Genomic DNA, 18,587 nt, shown 5'->3' on the forward strand with positions numbered 1-18,587 from the left:
AACGCTTTTCAGACTTAACATCCGATTTCAGACAAATAACCTCATGAGGGCAGGGTCCAACGCTTTTCAGACTTAACATCCGATTTCAGACAAATCACTTGGCTCATCTAAAGAAAGAAAGAAATGAGAACTTGGTTCTAATTCACGACTTAAAGAGTCACAGCAAACAACCAAGACAGACCTGTACGAAACTAGGTATAGTACCAGAAGACAGTCACAGAGCTCTGCTCGGCAGCTCTCATCAACTGTTGACTGACACCCACTTAACAATACAGATTTTCTCTCTCTTTCTCTCTCTCTCTCTCTCTCTCTCTCTCTCTCTCTCTCTCTCTGTGTGTGTGTGTGTGTGTGTGTGTGTATGTGTGTGTGTACATATGTTTGGAGGCCAGATATCAATATTGGGTGTCTTTCAATATTTCTCTCATTTGTTTTTATTATTAATTTTTATTTACTTTTTATGTGCAAGAATATTTTGTCTGCATATGCCTGTCCCACATACATTCCTGGTGTCCTAAGCAGTCAGAAAAGGGCCTTGGGTCCCCTAGAACTGGAGTAATAGATGGCTATGAGCATGAAGATGCTGGGAACTGAACCAGGGTCCTCTGCATGAGCAAAGAGTGCTGTTAGCTGCTGAGACATTTCTCCAGCTCCCTACAGCTTATTTTTTTTAATTATTTTTTATGTTTTGAGTGTTTTGCTTACATATATTTCTGTGCATGTGTGTGCCTGGTGCCCACAGACGTCAGAGGAGAGCACTGGATATCATGGAACTGGAATTATGGATGGATGTAAACCATAAGTGTGGATGCTGGGAATCTTCTGCAAGAACAACAAATACTCTTAACCACTGAGCCAACTCTCCAGCCCCACAACTTCCTTTTTGAGACAGCATCTCTCTCTAAACCTAGATTTGCCAATACTGACTGACAGCAAGCGCTGGAATCTGTCCATGCCCTCCCTCCATTCCTGCACCCCCAGCATTGGGGTTATAAACACACACATGGGTTCTGGGGATCATAACTCTGATCCTCATCCCTGCACAATATAAATTCTTTACCCACTAAGCCATCTTATCAGCCCACAACATTTCCTTAAAAATAAAAATAATGTTAATCCCAGCACTCGGGAGGTAGAGATAGGTGGAACAGAGGCCAGCCTGACCTACCAAGTGAGTTCCAGAACAGCCAAGACTGTTACACAGAGAAACCATGTCTTGAAAAAAAATTAAAATAATAAAGATAATGGAAAATTGTCATAAGGGCAAGTGGTTACAGTCCCTTATCATTCGGGTGTTAAGATGAACAATTGAAGCTGCTAGGCACAGAGAGAACACAAGTTTGGCACCAGTATCTGAACCCACAAAAGTAGTAATAGAAAAAATATCCTGAACCAACTTTCATAACACAAATCACTGCCATATAATGGGGGGGATGGAGAATGATGGAGAGAGAGACAGAGACAGAGAGAGAGACACAGAGAGAGAGAGACAGAGACAGAGACACACAGAGAGAGAGAGAGCGTGCGCGCACTGGATCTCACCTCCCTGTGAGTTTAAGGAGTCACAAAACTTTAGGTTGTTTCTGGTCTCAGGCTCTGTAAATGGTGTTTAACTGCCATTTTATTAAGAAGAAAAAGGTGGTAAGAGTCTATTTTTCATGGCTACCCAAGTTCCAGAAAGTATTGCATAGCTGTTCAAAACAGACTAAGCAGGCTGGACAGCAGAAGCCAACTGTTGTCCACCTCACTGAATTCTTCTCCAATGCTAAGCACCCAAATCAACAATTTATAAAAGATCCATGCAGTCCTTGGACAGACCCCAAAGACCACAAAAAGTCAAAAGAACATTTTAGCCAAATGCAATGGTATGTGCCTTTAATCTCAGACTCGGGGGGTAGTGGCAAAAGGAGCTCTCTGAGTTCAAGGCCAACCTAGTCTACAGAGCTAGTTCCAGGACAGTCAGAACTAAATTGTCCCAAAAAAACAAGCAAACAAAACCATCACAAACGCATTTTTGAAACTCAACAGAAAAAATATATATGTGATAAAGAACTGTTACCCTTTGAAGTAAAAAGTTAATTACTAAACAAACTTTGACAAAAAATCATGATGCCATATTTAAGCTGGCAGGTATCTGGTATGTTTAATGTGAAGAGATAGGCTTTATAATCACCAACATCTACCAACATATGTTTGCTTTGTTTCAAAGAAGGTATCCTTGTGCCAAGTTCTAAGTGGCTGACCCTTCTGAGCCTTTGTTCAAAGAACTGCAGGTTCTGGCATGCCCAACAGATCTACAATAATTGCTTTTGAGATCTCCCATTAAGGTTCAGCCTCATAGCTCAGCAACCAAGTCATCACAAAGGGTCATCCACAAACACAACAAACACCTCCCTGAACACAAACACTAGGAGTCCATTTGCAGAGTAAGTGGCATTAAAGGATTGTCAGTGGGAGGTTTAGAGTCTCGCTAAGGAATACTGATCTCAGGATGTTCTGGGAGAAAGCTTGGCTAGCCCTGTTCATACTGCATAAAAATGTCACTATTTGAAAAGCCACTTTTATTTCCCAGACTCTCGGGAAACGGCACAAAAACAATTCTACAAAACCATAGCAAATTATTCTGATCCCAAGGGATCATTTTGTTCCACCCAGGTGTGAATCAGGAAACCTGCCTTAGAATGTTCCAGAGAGTAGTTCTGCCTCGTGTTAATCGGGAGGGAATCTGTACGTTGGAAACTTTCGGGTTAAACAGATGAATTCATTATTTAACATCAATCAACTCTTTTAAATAGGAATATGCTTTACAAATTCCCAAGAGAGAAGTTGTAAACATTGATCATTCTGCTTGGGCTTCATTTCCTCTATCATCTGAGAGCATCTCTCTAAGTGGCCACAAGTTCACACGTTAGGGCCATACGGGAAGCATTCCGAAGCCAATACCCAGATCTCAGCGGACGTCAGCTGCATCAGAACTTCCGGTATTGGAACCTGAGTGTCGATACCATCATAAAACTTCTGAAGTACTCTGACAAGTTGGAGTACGCCTGACTCTGGGAACAATGACCTAACAGCCAGAGACTCCAGACTTCGGCAGGGGGAGTTGGGAGTGACATGGCATACAGATGTTATTTCTGGACTTACCCAGAACTCTCAAAGACAAAACAACACACCAACAGCTAGAGAGAGGCCATCTGATTCCCTCTTCACCTGGCAATCTTTTTTTCCTTACCATGCTTCCTGAATAAGTCTTTAAAACTACATCCCTGGGTCTTATTTTCTGAGTGACTTTACTCCCCTTAATTTTTTTTCTTTTTCTTTCTTTTTTGTTTTATTGTTATTCGGTTTGGTTTGGCTTGGTTTGGTTCAGTTTTGCTTGGTTTGGGTTGGTTGGTTGGTTGGTTGGTTGGTTGGTTGGTTGGTTGGTTTGGTTTGGTTTTTCAAGACAGGGTTTCCCTGGGCTATCCTAGAACACAAATTGACTTTGGCACATTTAGGAATGATCACAAACAAACAAAAATAAAAACCCTTACCAAACTGATTTTAAAACTCCAAAGACCCAAGGAAGCAGCAGTTGGTAAGGTGCTTGCCTTGTAGGCAAGAAGACCTGAGTTTGAGCATCAGAACCCAAATATAGCGAAATGCTATATGCATGCTTGGGGTTTGGGTTGATTTGGTTTGGTTTTTGGCTGCTGGTTTGGTGGTAGTGTTTTGGAAAGATTTTGGTGAGACTTTAAAGATTTTTTTTTCTATTTGTGATCTTTTTTTGTTATTGAAAAGGAAAATTTTCATACATTATATTCTGATTATGACTTCTCCTCTCCCAACCCCTCCCAGATATGCTTGTAATCAAAGTATGGGGGACAGAGACAGGTGGATTCTTGGGGCTCAAGCCAGCACATTTAGCCTGTTTGACACGTTTCAGGCCAGTGAGAAACCCTGACTCAAAGAACTGGCAGACAGCACCTGAAGACAGCATACCTCCACTGCTGTGTGCCTGAGTACATACGAATGCACACGCATATGCACACACGCATGCGTAAATCTCAAGAGTATGCAATTTAGTCAATATTTCATGTTTTTGTAAAACCTGGAGCTTTCACAATTGCATGAGTATCTAAAAGTACAGATCTGACAACCACTAACACTGGCTAGCCACAAAAACAATTCACTAAGGACAGGGGTCTTGTGGGTCTTTAGACAAGAAGCAAATAATCTGACTTTATAAAATGCTTGGAAAACGGCATAGACTTAGCCTGTGGGGTAATGCTGAAAAGGAGAAGCCGCAACCAAACTCATCCGGGCTTGCCAAGTCAAACTCTGCTGGCTCTGCCCCCAGAACTGTAAGTCCCTTGTTCCCACAAAGGCCAGCCGCCAAGCCGGTCCTGAGGACAGACAGACTCAAAGGAAGAAAATATCCCTTCCCTCCAGTTTTCAGCTACAGTCGCTCTTGATAAACACATTGGCCATTCTTAGTACAAGAGAAAGAACAATTTCCAACACCAAAATGCCTTAACGTTCAGGAGAGCACCCCAGGAGTGACTTCACACAGTAAAGCAATCAATGTCACTTCTAAAGGGCCACAGCGCACCAGGGATGGCCAACAGTCACGAAAGACAAATACACTTGCATGTTTATGTGTGTGAGAGTGCACGTGAAGGTGCCTGCAGAACCCGTTCCCAGGGGCTGGCCATCTTGTTTAGTTGAGGCGAGGGCTCACCGATTAGGCTAGGCTGGCTAGGATCCCACCTGCCTAGATAATTACGGGCAAAAGGGCTGTCAACGTTTTAAGCGGGAAATGGGGTTTCATAGAACTGCCAGCTCAAATAAATGTAGGCTAAATGAACAAATTTTGAAGAAGAGCTTTATTTAAGTTCACAGTAGTGAAAAAAAAACCTCTTTTATTAGGAATAGTGAGAATATGCATTCAAATGGTAGTGATGGTTTGAATGAGAAATATCTTCTCTAGGCTTGGGCATTTGAAATACCCAGCCCCAGCTGGAGGTGCTATTTGGCCAGCTTTAGGTGGTGTGGGTAGCTGGAGGAAGTATGTCACTGGGGGATGGGCTCTCATGTTTAAAGGCCACCTGCCTCAGCCATTCAGCAGGCTCTGCTAGGGCTTGAGGTTGAAGATGTGAGCCCTCTGCTGCCTAGCTGCTCTGCCTGCTGCCCACTACCCGCTGTCTGCACTAGGCCATGACGGGAGTTATCATCCGAAGGTCAAACAGGCCCTTCCTTCTCTAAGTCACATTTACAGTGTCTTTTTTTTTTTTTTTTTTTTTTTGGTTTTTCGAGACAGGGTTTCTCTGTGGTTTTGGAGCCTGTCCTGGAACTAGCTCTTGTAGACCAGGCTGGTCTCAAACTCACAGAGATCCGCCTGCCTCTGCCTCCCAAGTGCTGGGATTAAAGGTGTGCGCCACCACCGCCCGGCATTTACAGTGTCTTATCACAGCAGTAGAAAATAGCTAATACGTATGGGAACTCAGCCATTTCAGAGAAGAGCACAGACAACTATGACAACCACACCTTCAACATGCTATCAAAATAGTCCGTTTTAGAAAGAAATGTAAGCAATAAAAAATATATACATTTTAATGGATAACCAGGGTGGGGTGGAGAGATGGCTCAGCAGTCTACAGCACACAGTGCTCTAGAGAGAACCCAAGTTCAATTCCCAACTCCCATATCAAATGGTTCACAACCGTCTGTAACTCCAGCTCCAAGGGATCCGATGCCCTTGGCCTCCACTACCACTGGGGCTGGCACTAGCGCTCACATGCAAGTACGCACACACACAATACACATGCAGACCCACACACAGACACACGATTTTTAAAAAAGAAATCTTTAAGTGGATAAATGCTAACAGCAGTTACATAATAGCAACAACTGAAAACTGTCTAGACAATGAAGATAAAAGTATAACAAAATAAAAGGGGTAAAAAGCCTTGCGAATGTCATAACCTAGACGGTAATGGAGCCAAGGCCACAGTGGGTCCCCAGAAAGGTGTGAAGAGGTCTGTGAAAACATTCCATGGCCTCAGGCAGTCTCTAACTAGAAACGACTCGCTTCCTAGAATTTGGGGGGGGGGGTGCCCAGGCAGGTGGCTTCTTTTGTCCGACTCCAGAAGAGCAATAGCATCCTCTCCTCTGAACACCTCACTGTCTCCAAAGGCACCACATGGCGCGCTGTCTACTTCACACACACAGTGTGCAGAGAGGCTGGGCTCAGAGACACAAGTTTAGTGCAAGCGTAACTTTATCAGGAGAAAAACGACTTGGCATTATGGTCAAGGTCAAAATAGTAAGACACGTGGGCCTTAACCAGGGAACGAGCACCTCTGCATGCCTAAAAAGTCCTCTTCTCATAATGAGTACCTTTCAACAGACGACTGTTCTGTCCTGGTGCCTAACGGAGCAGTAAAACTCTCTACGGTAGCTTTAGCTTCTTTTTTTTTTTTTTAAAGATTTATTTATATATTTATTATGTATGCAACATCCTGCCTCCATGTATCCCTGCACGCCAGAAGAGAGCACCAGATCTCATTACAGATGGTTGTGAGCCACCATGTGGTTGCTGGGAATTGAACTCAGGACCTCTGGAAGAGCAGCCAGTGCTCTTAACCACTGAGCCATCTCTCCAGCCCCCTAGCTTTAGGTTCTTAAAACACACCCGAGACGATGTGAATGAAAAGCCGCAATGGGAAGGACAGGAAATGACCTGCAGATCTGACCGTAGGAGGGTGGCTAGATACTCTCTTGTACGTTACACAGACATGAGACAGACTGAGGAAACGTTCCATCTCCCAACACACACTAACACAGTCTTCTTCTCCAGTGCTGAAATGACAGGGAACTTTCCTGAATGGGTGTAATAAACAGAGGATCTTAGGTCCCTGGATGTAGTTGTGGGTCCAGCGTCTATCAGTAGCCCTGCCAGAAAGCCAGAGCTCCATTAATGCTCGTGCAGTGAGAGACTGGCTGGTTAAACCTGCAATGTAGTTACTGAAATCTAATTAGCTCATAAATCAGGACCTCTGCTCTTTAAGCACTTTGTCAAAATACAAAAAAAAGTTTCAAGGGTTGACCAAGCCATGCATTTCTCTGCCTAGTTGGAGGGAGGAGCTTAAAAAAAATAATATTTATCCTCAGAACGTAGAGGAAGAAGAAAAGTTCTCATTTCAGGTCAGACAGCATTGTGGTCACAACGGCTGGACAGTTACAAGACCCCATACCCTTACTCTAAGAAATGGCCGCACTAAGTGTAGCCCAAGGCAGCAGCAGCTGTACCTGAATGGAAGATAAGGTGGGTTTGAGCCAGACAGGAGTGCTCTGTAGGCTTCTTCTGGTGTCTTCTTTAAGTAGATGACCTAAGACAGACAAACAATAAGTAAGATTTAGAGCACTATACACAACTAATTTAACTACTACACAAGTTTGTATTTGTTTCTTCCACTTGAGGTCCCAAGCCATGGGGAAGCTGTTGCTCTCTTTTGTGTTTTAGATTTTTATTTTTGTTATTCTGTTCTCTGGTTTTATTTTGGTTTTGAGATGGGGTTTCAATTTGTAACTCCGTGGCCTGGAACTAACTACACAGACCAAGCTGACCTCAAACTCACAGTGGAGCTCCTGGCTCTCCATTCCAAATGCTAAGATTACGGGTATATACAGGTATATACCTCTATGCCTGGCCTGCTGCTGCTAAGATTACAGGTATATACACATCTGGTTCTCTAATTACAATATTAGAAAATAATAGACAAAAAATTATATCTTGTAGCTGGGGAGATGGCTCAGTCATTAAAGTGCTTGCTTTGCAAGCGTGAGGACCTGAGTTCGATCGCCAGAACCCACCAAGATAGATAGATAGATAGGTAGGTAGGTAGGTAGGTAGGTAGGTAGGTAGGTAGGTAGGTAGGTAGATAGATAGATAGATAGATAGATAGATAGATAGATAGATAGACAGACAGACAGACAGACAGACAGACAGACAGACAGAAAGACAAGCCGGGCGTACTGCTGTGTGTTTATAATCCCAGTACTAGCCAGCCAGCCTATCTTAACCTACTTACTTAGCAACTTCCAGCACCAGAGTCTCCAGGAAGAACAGCAGCAGAGGTATGACACCTGAGGCTGTCATCTGGCCTCACACGCGTGTATACATACTCACAGAGACACGCACAAGTGTGTGTGTGTGTCCCCCACACAAGCACACCTAATCTCAAGAGCAAATTCCCATATCTCACTGACATATGAAGAGAAGGTCTGGGGAGGCACACCCACCAAAGGGAACCGATTCGGAAGTACAAACACCACCCAAGATGAACTGCCTTCCACAGGGCTGCCGCTGGCAGGAGTCACCGGGGCTACAGGCTGAAAATCGTGAGTCTAATTGCAGCTCAAATCACTTTAAAAGTCCATTTAACCAATCCCAGCTTCAAGTGCTATCTGCAGTAACTAACCCTAAGAAGTGACTTTACTGTACCCTGCTGGGTGGGTTATGTAATGGAGCCGGGGATAAAACAGTGTTTTCTCAAGCTCAAGGAGGCCATGGGTGTTTGAAAGTTGCCTATGGCTGCTACCAGGGAAAGCTGCTGTGTTTAGATTAGATAATTAAAGCTTATACAGTCACCATTGAAAAGTAAAAATACACCTCCTCCTAAAGCGCAATTACACTAATTCCCTTTCATCTCGAGGCAAGAGTTGCTGCAGGAGGCAGCCACCGGGGCCCACATGAAAAAGCTCTTCAGAAGGCCTGCTCCACCGGGCTCCCCCATCTCACCTGCATGACTTAGCACACATGAGCCATGTTCTCACGCAAGATGAGAGCCTTTGTTTTTATTTTTATCCCAGTGCTAAATTATTAATAGGTGCAAAGTGAAACCCAACAGAACCCGTCTAAATTCCAGGAAGATCCCTGGGGCGTCTGTTATGGACTGACCTTTTACAGTCTGGAGGGAAGTGCTTAGGGAGAGTGGGAAAATAGTCTCCTCAGACAGGAGTTCATTGTTGAAAGATGCATGCACGGTCACTCATTAAAATACAAAATCCCATCTTTTTGCAAGAGGACGTATGCATGCTGTATGTATTCCTATGCTAGATCTTCTTAGATGAGAGGGGGTGAGAGGAGGGAGAGGGAGTCAGAGATACAGAGATAGAGACAGAGAGAGCCAGGGATTGGCATGATTGAAGCCTGGAGGGAAACTTACATTTATGAGCCTTGTAATCAATGAATCCCAAGCTCAAAAATGTACAGATTGTTCCAAATTCCCACCATCACTCTGTAGTGGAGTAGGCATTTGAACACACCCCCACTCCAAACATCCTGGGAAGAAAGACTCCTTTTTCCCAGTTCTTGAAACTATTCATGGTTTTTAAAATGACGTGATTTCAAACTGTTAACAACAGAGCTTTGTGAGGAATCAAGGTGATGTCGAATTGGAGAAAAGAGATCATTCTATTGTATTATTATTTTTGTGCAGGTGTAAACAAATTTGTTTTTTAAATGGGAAGTAGTTATGAAATGTTTAATATATCTTTTCTCTAAAAATAGTTGATAGTAAGAGCCCCAAAGTTGTGTTAGATATGCCTAGCACTTCTAAAAATGTTTTCTGAAACTAATTTCAAAGAAAACTATTTTGATTTATTTTTTGGCTTTTAAAAGGGTGTGTGTGTGTGTATGTGTGTATATGTATATGTGTGTATATATTTTCTACTCCACTCACTAGTTTTTTTTTTGTTGTTTTTTTGTTTTTTTTTGGTTTTTTGAGACAGGGTTTCTCTGTGGCTTTGGAGCCTGTCCTGGAACTAGCTCTGTAGACCAGGCTGGTCTCGAACTCACAGAGATCCACCTGCCTCTGCCTCCCGAGTGCTGGGATTAAAGGCGTGCGCCACCATCGCCCGGCCACTCACTAGCTATTAAGATACATAATCCAACAAGTAGAATTTTCCCAAATTCTGATTGATACCTCTTGACAAAATCATTGGCATAGACAGTGTTTTATTACACTCCAATTTAGTGAGTGGCACGTACATTACTTCTATAAAGGCCAGGAAGTCCTACAAACCTTCTCGATTAAAAAAAATTAATATATAGTTACTTCTCTTTAACTGAACATGAGTCTGCTAATTAAAGTGATTTTTTTTCTATTTAATTAAGTTCCATACCAGGCACCAAAGATTTTCCCATTTGTTACATATGACATTTCAGAGAGGCAGGATGGTAACACATACTATCAAGAGATAAAGGGGTTTATTTAAAAAGGTACGAAAAATTAGAGTACTACAAACTAAAATAATCTGTAATGTTTATCAACAAGCCAGTGATGCCTAGACTTCAATTATCATAGACTAACTCTTCTGCCACATACATCGTATATAAAGAGACCACCAAGTCTTCTCATGCAGCGCCTTCAGGGACCCTAAATCAATGCCACCTAAAGTGTTTGTATCATGTGACACGAGGAAACTCTGTCACAGAATCAGCACACAACTGAATATTATGATACACAGCTGAAACTTTGAAGCATCTGTGTGTATATCACACACTGTCGATGTGTCAAATAACAAATCTCTCCAACTTCCCAGAACACCAGACCACCACAAGACATTACTTAAAACGTTCTCAAGATTTACTTGCAATTCTTTTAAACTATCTTTTAAGCTAGAGTCTAATGTCACTGGATTCATAAAGCCTGTAAATGATAATATATATGGTTTTCAGAAGCATCTTGGGATTTACAGCCCCGACGATTTACTCTCCCCAATATATAATCTGTGATTCTTAGACAACGTTACCTGCCTTCACATAGAAGTGTAAACCAGACCATAAATTTGGTAATGAGCATGGAAACATTGCCTCAAGCCTTACTGTGTTTCTAGCTTTATTTGGAGGGAGGGGTCTTATTATTTTTTAAAATAAGAAAAAAAAAGAAATCTAGGACTCGGTGGGTAAAGCCACCTGATGCTAAGCCTGACCATCCATCCTGAGAGTTTAAAGGAGGTCTCTTTTAAGGGGAAGGGTGTTGTCCATACCCCAGGTGACCTTAGTTCTTAACTCTTTAGAGTTCTTTCTTAGTTCTTAACATCCGTTTCCTGGATATCTCTTCTGGAAGAGATTTCATTGACTCAGAAATGACTGGAATGACGATTTGAAGCCATCATGGCAATGGAGCAGGGTGTAACCTACCTGGGAAAGACCACTCCCACCTCTGGCTGCCATCTTTTGAACAAATAAACTACTAAGCAAAATAACAGAAAATCAATTGCTGAAATTGAAGGGTACTTACTCTAAGAAAACTGATAAAGCCTCAAGGGTATTTTTATCTTCTAAGTCACAAATATGATTAACATGAAAACAAGTTTCTTTACTTATTTTAAAAATTAAATTGTATGCATGCACACGTGCATGCTTACCAGGGCTCGTGTGGAGGTCAGAGACTAACCACATAGATCCCAGAAATCTCAGTCACTCGACTTAATTTTTTATTTTATCTTTTTTACAGAGTCACATGTAGTCCAAGGCTAGCCTCAAACTAAGTGCTGGACCATCTCTGTAGTCCTACTCTAGTTTGTTGCTATGGTTATCTGATTTCATCTGTCGGCCCAGCTAGACTGCATATGTTAATGAAGGTAATTTTCATGTCTTTTGGGTCTTCACAGTTTCACAGAGCACAAGGCCCATAGCCAGTGCTCTAAAAGGGTTGGTCACAGCCCAAACAAACGACAAACAGAAAGAAGGATCTCTGGGTACAGAAACACAACATTCACAGGCCCTGATCACCAGACTAGGGAGCAGGATAACAAAGAAGAAAGGTTAGGAGCCAAGTTGCCCAGGGTTCAGTCACAGGCTCTTTTGGCTATGAATGGCACCATGAATTCTCTATACTTCCGTTTCCAAAGGTGTGAAGAAGAGACATTATTTATTGGACCATGAACTTCCCTGACAGAAGTCACCCACCTTTGTATGTTGTTTGTTGGGGAGATTAGATGGTGACACATACATGTAGCTTACTCCTAACTGCACTTGACATATTGCTCTACCATAGCAAGAGACTACAGAAGAGATAAACTTGAGTCTTATCCAGACACAGAAGAAGCAAAATGTACTACGCCACTAAAAAAAGGAAATAAGAGGCTGAGGATTCGTTCTGAGTTAAGAAAAATCAGGTTTGATCAAGGAAGACCACCTGAGAAATCTCTGGTAGGAACAGATGGCCCGGATGTCTGAGTTCTACATCCAGAACAGAATCAAGATGCTGCCTGAGATGATCAAGACTCACAGAATACTCCAGTCAGGACTTGATAATAATTCTAAATTTTCTTTAGGTCCCCATAAGATTATCAGCGCCCCCAACCAGCATGAAGTAGCCTGGAAAACTACACCCACATTCCCAAAAAATGGACTATGGATGGTCCTGGTTTTTTTTTGAAAGAAAGAAAGAAAGAAAGAAAGAAAGAAAGGAAGGAAGGAAGGAAGAAAGGGGGAAGTGGTGCAGGACAATTGTCTATATTCTGTCAATTATGTTTTAAATAAACGCTAATTGGCCAGTAGCCAGGCAAGAAGTATAGGCGGGACAACCAGACAGGAAGTAGAGGTGGGTCAATGAGAACAGGAGAATTCTGGGAAAGAGGGAAGCTCCCTCTGCAGTCCTATCCAGATACAGAAGAAGTAAGATGTGACTAAGCTGCTGAAAATGGTACTGAACCATGTGGCTAACACAGATAAGAAAAATGGGCTAATGTAAGTTATAAGAGATTATAAGAAGCCTGAGCTAATGGGCCAATCAGTTTATGATTAAAAAAAAAAAAGATAAACTTAGTCCCACAATTTCTCCTGTTCATCATTCTTACATTCTGAATACAAAATGCCCCTCATAGACTCACATGATTAAATCCCCAGGTACCAGTGCTCTGTCGACAGATGCTAAGAACTCTAGAAGGTGGGGCCTCCTTGGAGGAAGTAGGTCATGAAGAAGTATGGCTGCTCATGTTATACCTGGTCCCCAATCACTCCCCTTTGTTCCCTGCTCCTGGTCTACCATGAGATGATCAACCTCCTCCTCCACCTTCCCACCACTGTGATTCTCTGCCTCCCCTTGAATCAACAGGATCTGGATGGATGCCTTAAAATCGCCAAAACCATGCTACAGAATAAAGCCCGCCTTAGGGGGCTCGGTCAATTATTTTGCCACAGTGACAAGAACACTGGTACAACCATCTGTTTCTCTGTGACTCCAGATCTGGATATTGCACAGAACTAAGCCCAAAAGGCTATCCAGGCATATGAACATCAAGACATGCAGTAGCAAATGCCCCTTGTGAGTGCCAAGATCATGGCAATGAGACCACCATTCAGTGAAACCCTCCTGTTTTAAAGTGCAGACATTGGTCCCTCTCCCCATCCTGCCTCTCTGTCTCCAAGTCTCACAGTATCTTAGCATGAACAACCTTAAAATAAATGGCACTAACCCCTGCTTTATGAAATCCACTCTCAAAATATCACAGGATCACTGAGGTGGCCCATGGGTCTCTCCAACCAAGTGCATGCAAAGGAGGGACAGTTGCTGTTACTACTCATGTTTTTTTTTTTTTTGTATTTGCACTTTTGTGAGAAAAAAAAAAACAAGGGGACAGAGACTAGAGAGGAAAGCAATTCCAGTTACCTGCAAAGAACGAGCTACAGGTATCCACAGGAAGCATGTCTATTAAAGACAGTATCCACCAAGAAACTCTGTAAAGAGCTGCCATCATGAAACTTTTAACGTACTGTCCTTGATATCTAAGACTTGGTTCTCAGACTTCTTGAATGTCAAGATGCTTAATTTGTAAACTACTTTTTTCTGAAGACTTATTTAAACTTTGATTGTCATAAACAAAAACATTTAAAATTTTAGGTTTTGCAACATTTTATTCTTATTCCTATCCTCCCATTCTATTCAGTACCAGAAAAATAAAACAATATCTGCATTCAACTTGGTAATTTAAAAAAAATAAGGAAAAGGCACACATTTCTGAGATGCACAAACAATCCCGCTTTTGTTCTAACTTACAGCAATGGAAATTATTCAGCGTAGGACAATCGCTGTCATTAAATAGGCAAGCCTGCTGTTTCAAAGCGGGAATGCAACAGCCTGGATTTTGGTTCTGCTCTAAATCTACCATGTTCGGTCTTCTAATTAAAACAGGAAAATAAGACTATCATGTCTCCTGCACACTCTGGCTGAACCCCGGTATAAAAGAAAACAAGATATTCTTCCTACCCTTCCAGTCCCATAGAACTCACAGACTGTGAGATCAGCAATGGGGAACACAATACTTCTGCCAGACAAAGAGGCAAGGTGTACGGGAGGAGACAGGAAGACGTGGGCATCGCACTCCCACCCGCTGCTTACGTCTACCCTCAAAAGACTCCATCTGGCATCTTCTGGAGAACAAGATCTAGAAGTGACTGTCATGTGTGTGTTTGTTTGAGGTTGTGTTGGCTCTGAAATGGCCTCATAGGGCATCTCTACATCTCCATTTGGGGCTTGGAGTAGCAGACAGCTGACAAGCAGCAGACATGATTGTCCGGATTTCAGAATTCATTTGGATGAGGAACGCTCCTTCCACCCCTCTCGTGGGCACAATCAGAGTGGAGCCAGTGGGAGCTCTCCGAAGGCAATTTGGGAGAATCGCAGACATTAGCCACATGTGTCTCCCTATCTACTTTGATGGAAAGCAGAATTTTCATAATCAGCCAGAATAGATGTCTTTCCAGAACTGATTATACAGCTGGGACCGTTGCACTTCTCTTGCTAGTGCCGTTTCAATGACATTGTGGCCTTCTCGTGCCTGGGGCAAGCCACCACGGAGACAGCACAGACACTGCTGAGTCGAATCGTAAGGACCCAGGCAAGCCTCTGCCAAGCAAACCAAAGAAAATCACACCAGGGGTCTCATACCGGATAGTTAAAAGAACCCGACAGAGAAGGAAGTGAGAAAATGTGTAACCCCTAAGAACACCTCAGTTTCTCATGTTACACAAGCAACCACAGGTCAAATGTTACAACACACAGGCAAACATAAGCCTGTGTATGACCACTGCAGGAGGCAACCTCTGGGCAAAACCCAAAAGCGGACCCCAAAAGCACGGAATCAGAGCACGTTTAGGAACAAGATGCTGGTAGCAGACACAGGCCATGATTTAACATTTAAATTTCCCAAACATCAGTCATGTGGTGTGAAAATTATTTCATTTACAAATGAACTAGTAAACTTCAAAGTTTACTTATAAAGGCAAATTTCTCAATTTCTGGAAATATTTTCCCACGATCAAAATTCAAAATTCAAAATTGGAGCCAGCGACGGCTGCAAGCCTGACAACCTGAGTTCCATCCCCAGAAGCCATGAAAAATTAAAGGACAGCCCACAAAGTTGTCCTCCGACTCCCGTGTTCACCAGATCACGTGTGCACCCACACCCACACGTGAACAGACCGCTCACACACACAGCAACAATAGAGAAAAATAAAGTTCTAAAAATAAGAAAATCAATGAATACATTTTCAGTGAGTCCAAATTAAAACCCAAATTACTTCAAATACTTTAATATTACTTTATTATATTTATATCAATTTTACTTCCAAGTGCATACTCCTTGGCATTTGGTATTCTCATTAGGACCGATTTAAAGCTCGGGACAACGAGAGGCAGGACAAAGATAAGAGATATTCTTGCAATAACTGGTAAGAAATATTAGACAGAAAGCACTTCCTAAACACACACAGGAGGAAGACTGCTAAGTAGAGACAGAGCCCAGGCAAGGTTGATTGTTTCCCACCAAACAGTGGCCTGATCTCCCAGCAGGCAAGAAGGCAGACAGATCAGGCTGTTCAATGTCCATCTCGTAACCAGACCATGTGCCTGAGGAACTTTAAACAACAACATAATTCTTTAAATTAAAAGTTTAGCTGAATGTAGTGTGATCACATGTCTGTGATCCCAGCACTCAGAGGCTGAGGATGAGGGAAAACGAGTTTGAAGCCAGCCTAGATGACATCACAAGACCTTTCCTCCAAAAAATAAATAAGAAATAATTGCAGTGAATTTTCAAATGTATTTACCCTGATCTTCTCTGAGTTTTAAGTAGTTTGCAGGGGAGGTGGCGCAGAGCCATGCTGTGTGCAAACTAAACCTCAGGCCTCGAGTCTCCTAGTGACTTGTAAGCTCCTCCTGTTCTTTGAACCTGCTCAGGAATAGAAAGACTAACAATGAGCACAAACAAGGAACTGGTTGTTCTCTTCCAGTATGTACAAAAGGGTTGTTGCTTAGAGAACGCAGGAGAAACGAGAGCTTGGCCCACTAGATGGGAGTTTGCAGACCAGATCCTGTGGTCATTTGTCCGTGCATTAGCCTAAACTTCGCAAACACAGGCCACATGACAGCATTGTCCTCCAAGAAAATAAAAGAATTGATCCCTCTTAAGCATGCAAAGATTTTAAGTAAGCAAGTTCCTACACACCGTAGCTTACTGATTTCCACAAACAGAGCAGAGACAAGAAAAGGCAACCACAGACCCACCCCACACTGACTTTATACAAAGTCCATCTTCCCTCCCCATAGCAACTGGGAATTCCCATCCCCATTCCCACACACCCTGCCCCACCCCTAACCCCATTCTGGCTCAGTTCAGTGGGTGAACCTCACTTCTTCAAGAAAACAGCACACATGTTCACCTACACACACACACGCACACACACACACACACACACACACACACACACAAACACATACCCCAGGCCAGCTGTTTCTCTCTCGTGTCAATAGCAAGACTTGCAGTTCAGGTTTACCAATGAAAGGGAAATGAGGAGGTTTGTTTGAGACAGGGTCTTACCATGTAGCCCTGGCTGGCCTGGAACCTACTATGTACAAAAGGCTAGCTTGGAACTCACAGAGATCCGCCTACCTCTGCCTCCCGAGTGCTGGGACTAAAGGCATGTACCACCACCGCCTCATTTATCAAATTTAAGCTGGAGTAAGTCTAAGATTCTGTGCCAAGCAAGGAAAAGGTTCCAGTTATCACAGCATTGCTATTCTATGCATTAGCCAATTAAGAAAAGGAAGAGAATGGGAAAGGAAAAGCAACAGGAGCGAAGCAGCCTGGTGGGAAGAAGAAAGAGCCGGAAGTAGAGGGAGAAAGAACACAGCGGGAGAGAGGGGTCTACTTAAGAGGCGAGGAAGACGGGGCTGGCTATTTCACGCCGGAGTACGCACTTGGACTTTGACCGTCAAAAATAAGCCAGGCTGCTAAGGCAAGGGCACGGGATACCGGAACGCCAGCTTTAACACGCATCCCATCCCTCCGGGTTCTCCCTCCTCTGAAAAGTTCTGAGCCTGGCGCAGTGAGGATGGAACCTGGGAAGGCTGGGGTATGGAGAAAGCCTCTCTACGCTGTGACTATGTCCAGGGCCACCGGAGCAACTCTGCAGAGGAAATGATTCTCCAGGCCGGTGGAGGGGACAAGAAAAAAGCCAGAGACCAACCTAAAGCATATGAATTTAGGAGTTCTGGGACAAACATTCCTTAAATCTCAAAATTTATTTGTACCAGATTTGGGGGGGGGGGGTTGTTTTGAGATAGTATATCATTATGCAGCCCTGGCTGGCCTAGAACTCAATATGTAGATCAGGCTGGTCTCGAACTCAAAGTGATCTGTCTGTCTCTGCTTAAGTACTGGATTTGTGAGCCACCACCCAACAACGTAATAGAAGATCTTAATCAACAACTTCCTCTTCCCTGAATTCAGAAGTACAATATGTCAGACACAAAATCTAGTATCTAATACATGTGTTAATCTCTGTGCTAATCATAGCAGCAGGCCAAAGCCAGGATATCCTTTGAAAATAATTAATTTTTCCAAATACATACACTTTTTTGGAGGTAGGAAAACCAAACTATTTTAGAACTTTGTAAAATGCGAACTACATTTTTGTCATAATTTCCCTTACTGAAAGTAAGTACCTAAGAAAAAAACTGAAGTATCTCTAAGAAAAAAACTAAATTTAAAGATTAGGTCTAAAAAAAAAATTACATAATTTATTGCCAAAATTACAACTCACTTGCAAGCCCTGAGAATTTTCTCAAAGTCTCAGACATCCCCGAAAGAGAAAATATTAATCTTTCACCACATCCAAGCTAAGGGGATTCCCTCAGTCTAATGAGGACGACGGTTCATAGTGTTAACCCATCCTCCAATGCTACGTACCTCACAGATCCATCACCGCCACCGTCTAACAAAGCAGTTGATTAAAACGAAAACCCTCAAGTGTGATACTGGAGAGGGGAGTCAAGGACCCAGATTTGGGATTAGAGCAGAGAGAGGCCTCCACTCACCCACAGGGGACACATTGGTCAACCCAGAAGGGAAACTTGAAACCATGAAGCCATTCATGCTACATGCATTTTGGAGGTTTGCACTGGCTTTTTTTTTTTCATTGTTTCTTGTTTATTATTACGGCATTTGTGTATAATGTATGTGGGTACACATGGAGTCAGGTCATTGTTATGACATGTGTGTATAATGTATGTCGGTACACATGGAGTCAGGTCATT

The 18,587-nt window shown here is 42.8% G+C and overlaps 1 protein-coding gene across 3 annotated transcripts in view; it reads right to left on the reverse strand.

Annotated features, from left to right (window-relative positions):
- Cdc14a (cell division cycle 14A) overlaps positions 1–18,587 on the reverse strand; it is a 149,891-nt gene that overhangs the window by 84,575 nt on the left and 46,729 nt on the right. For all 3 annotated transcript variants that reach the window (XM_013349943.2, XM_005357183.3, XM_026784113.1), the window contains exon 5: positions 7,288–7,367. In XM_013349943.2, the coding sequence (XP_013205397.1) occupies positions 7,288–7,367 (80 nt within the window). The remainder of the gene's footprint in view (positions 1–7,287; positions 7,368–18,587) is intronic.

Source organism: Microtus ochrogaster, chromosome 21 (assembly GCF_000317375.1).
Source record: "Microtus ochrogaster isolate Prairie Vole_2 chromosome 21, MicOch1.0, whole genome shotgun sequence".
Lineage (NCBI taxonomy): Eukaryota > Metazoa > Chordata > Mammalia > Rodentia > Cricetidae > Microtus > Microtus ochrogaster.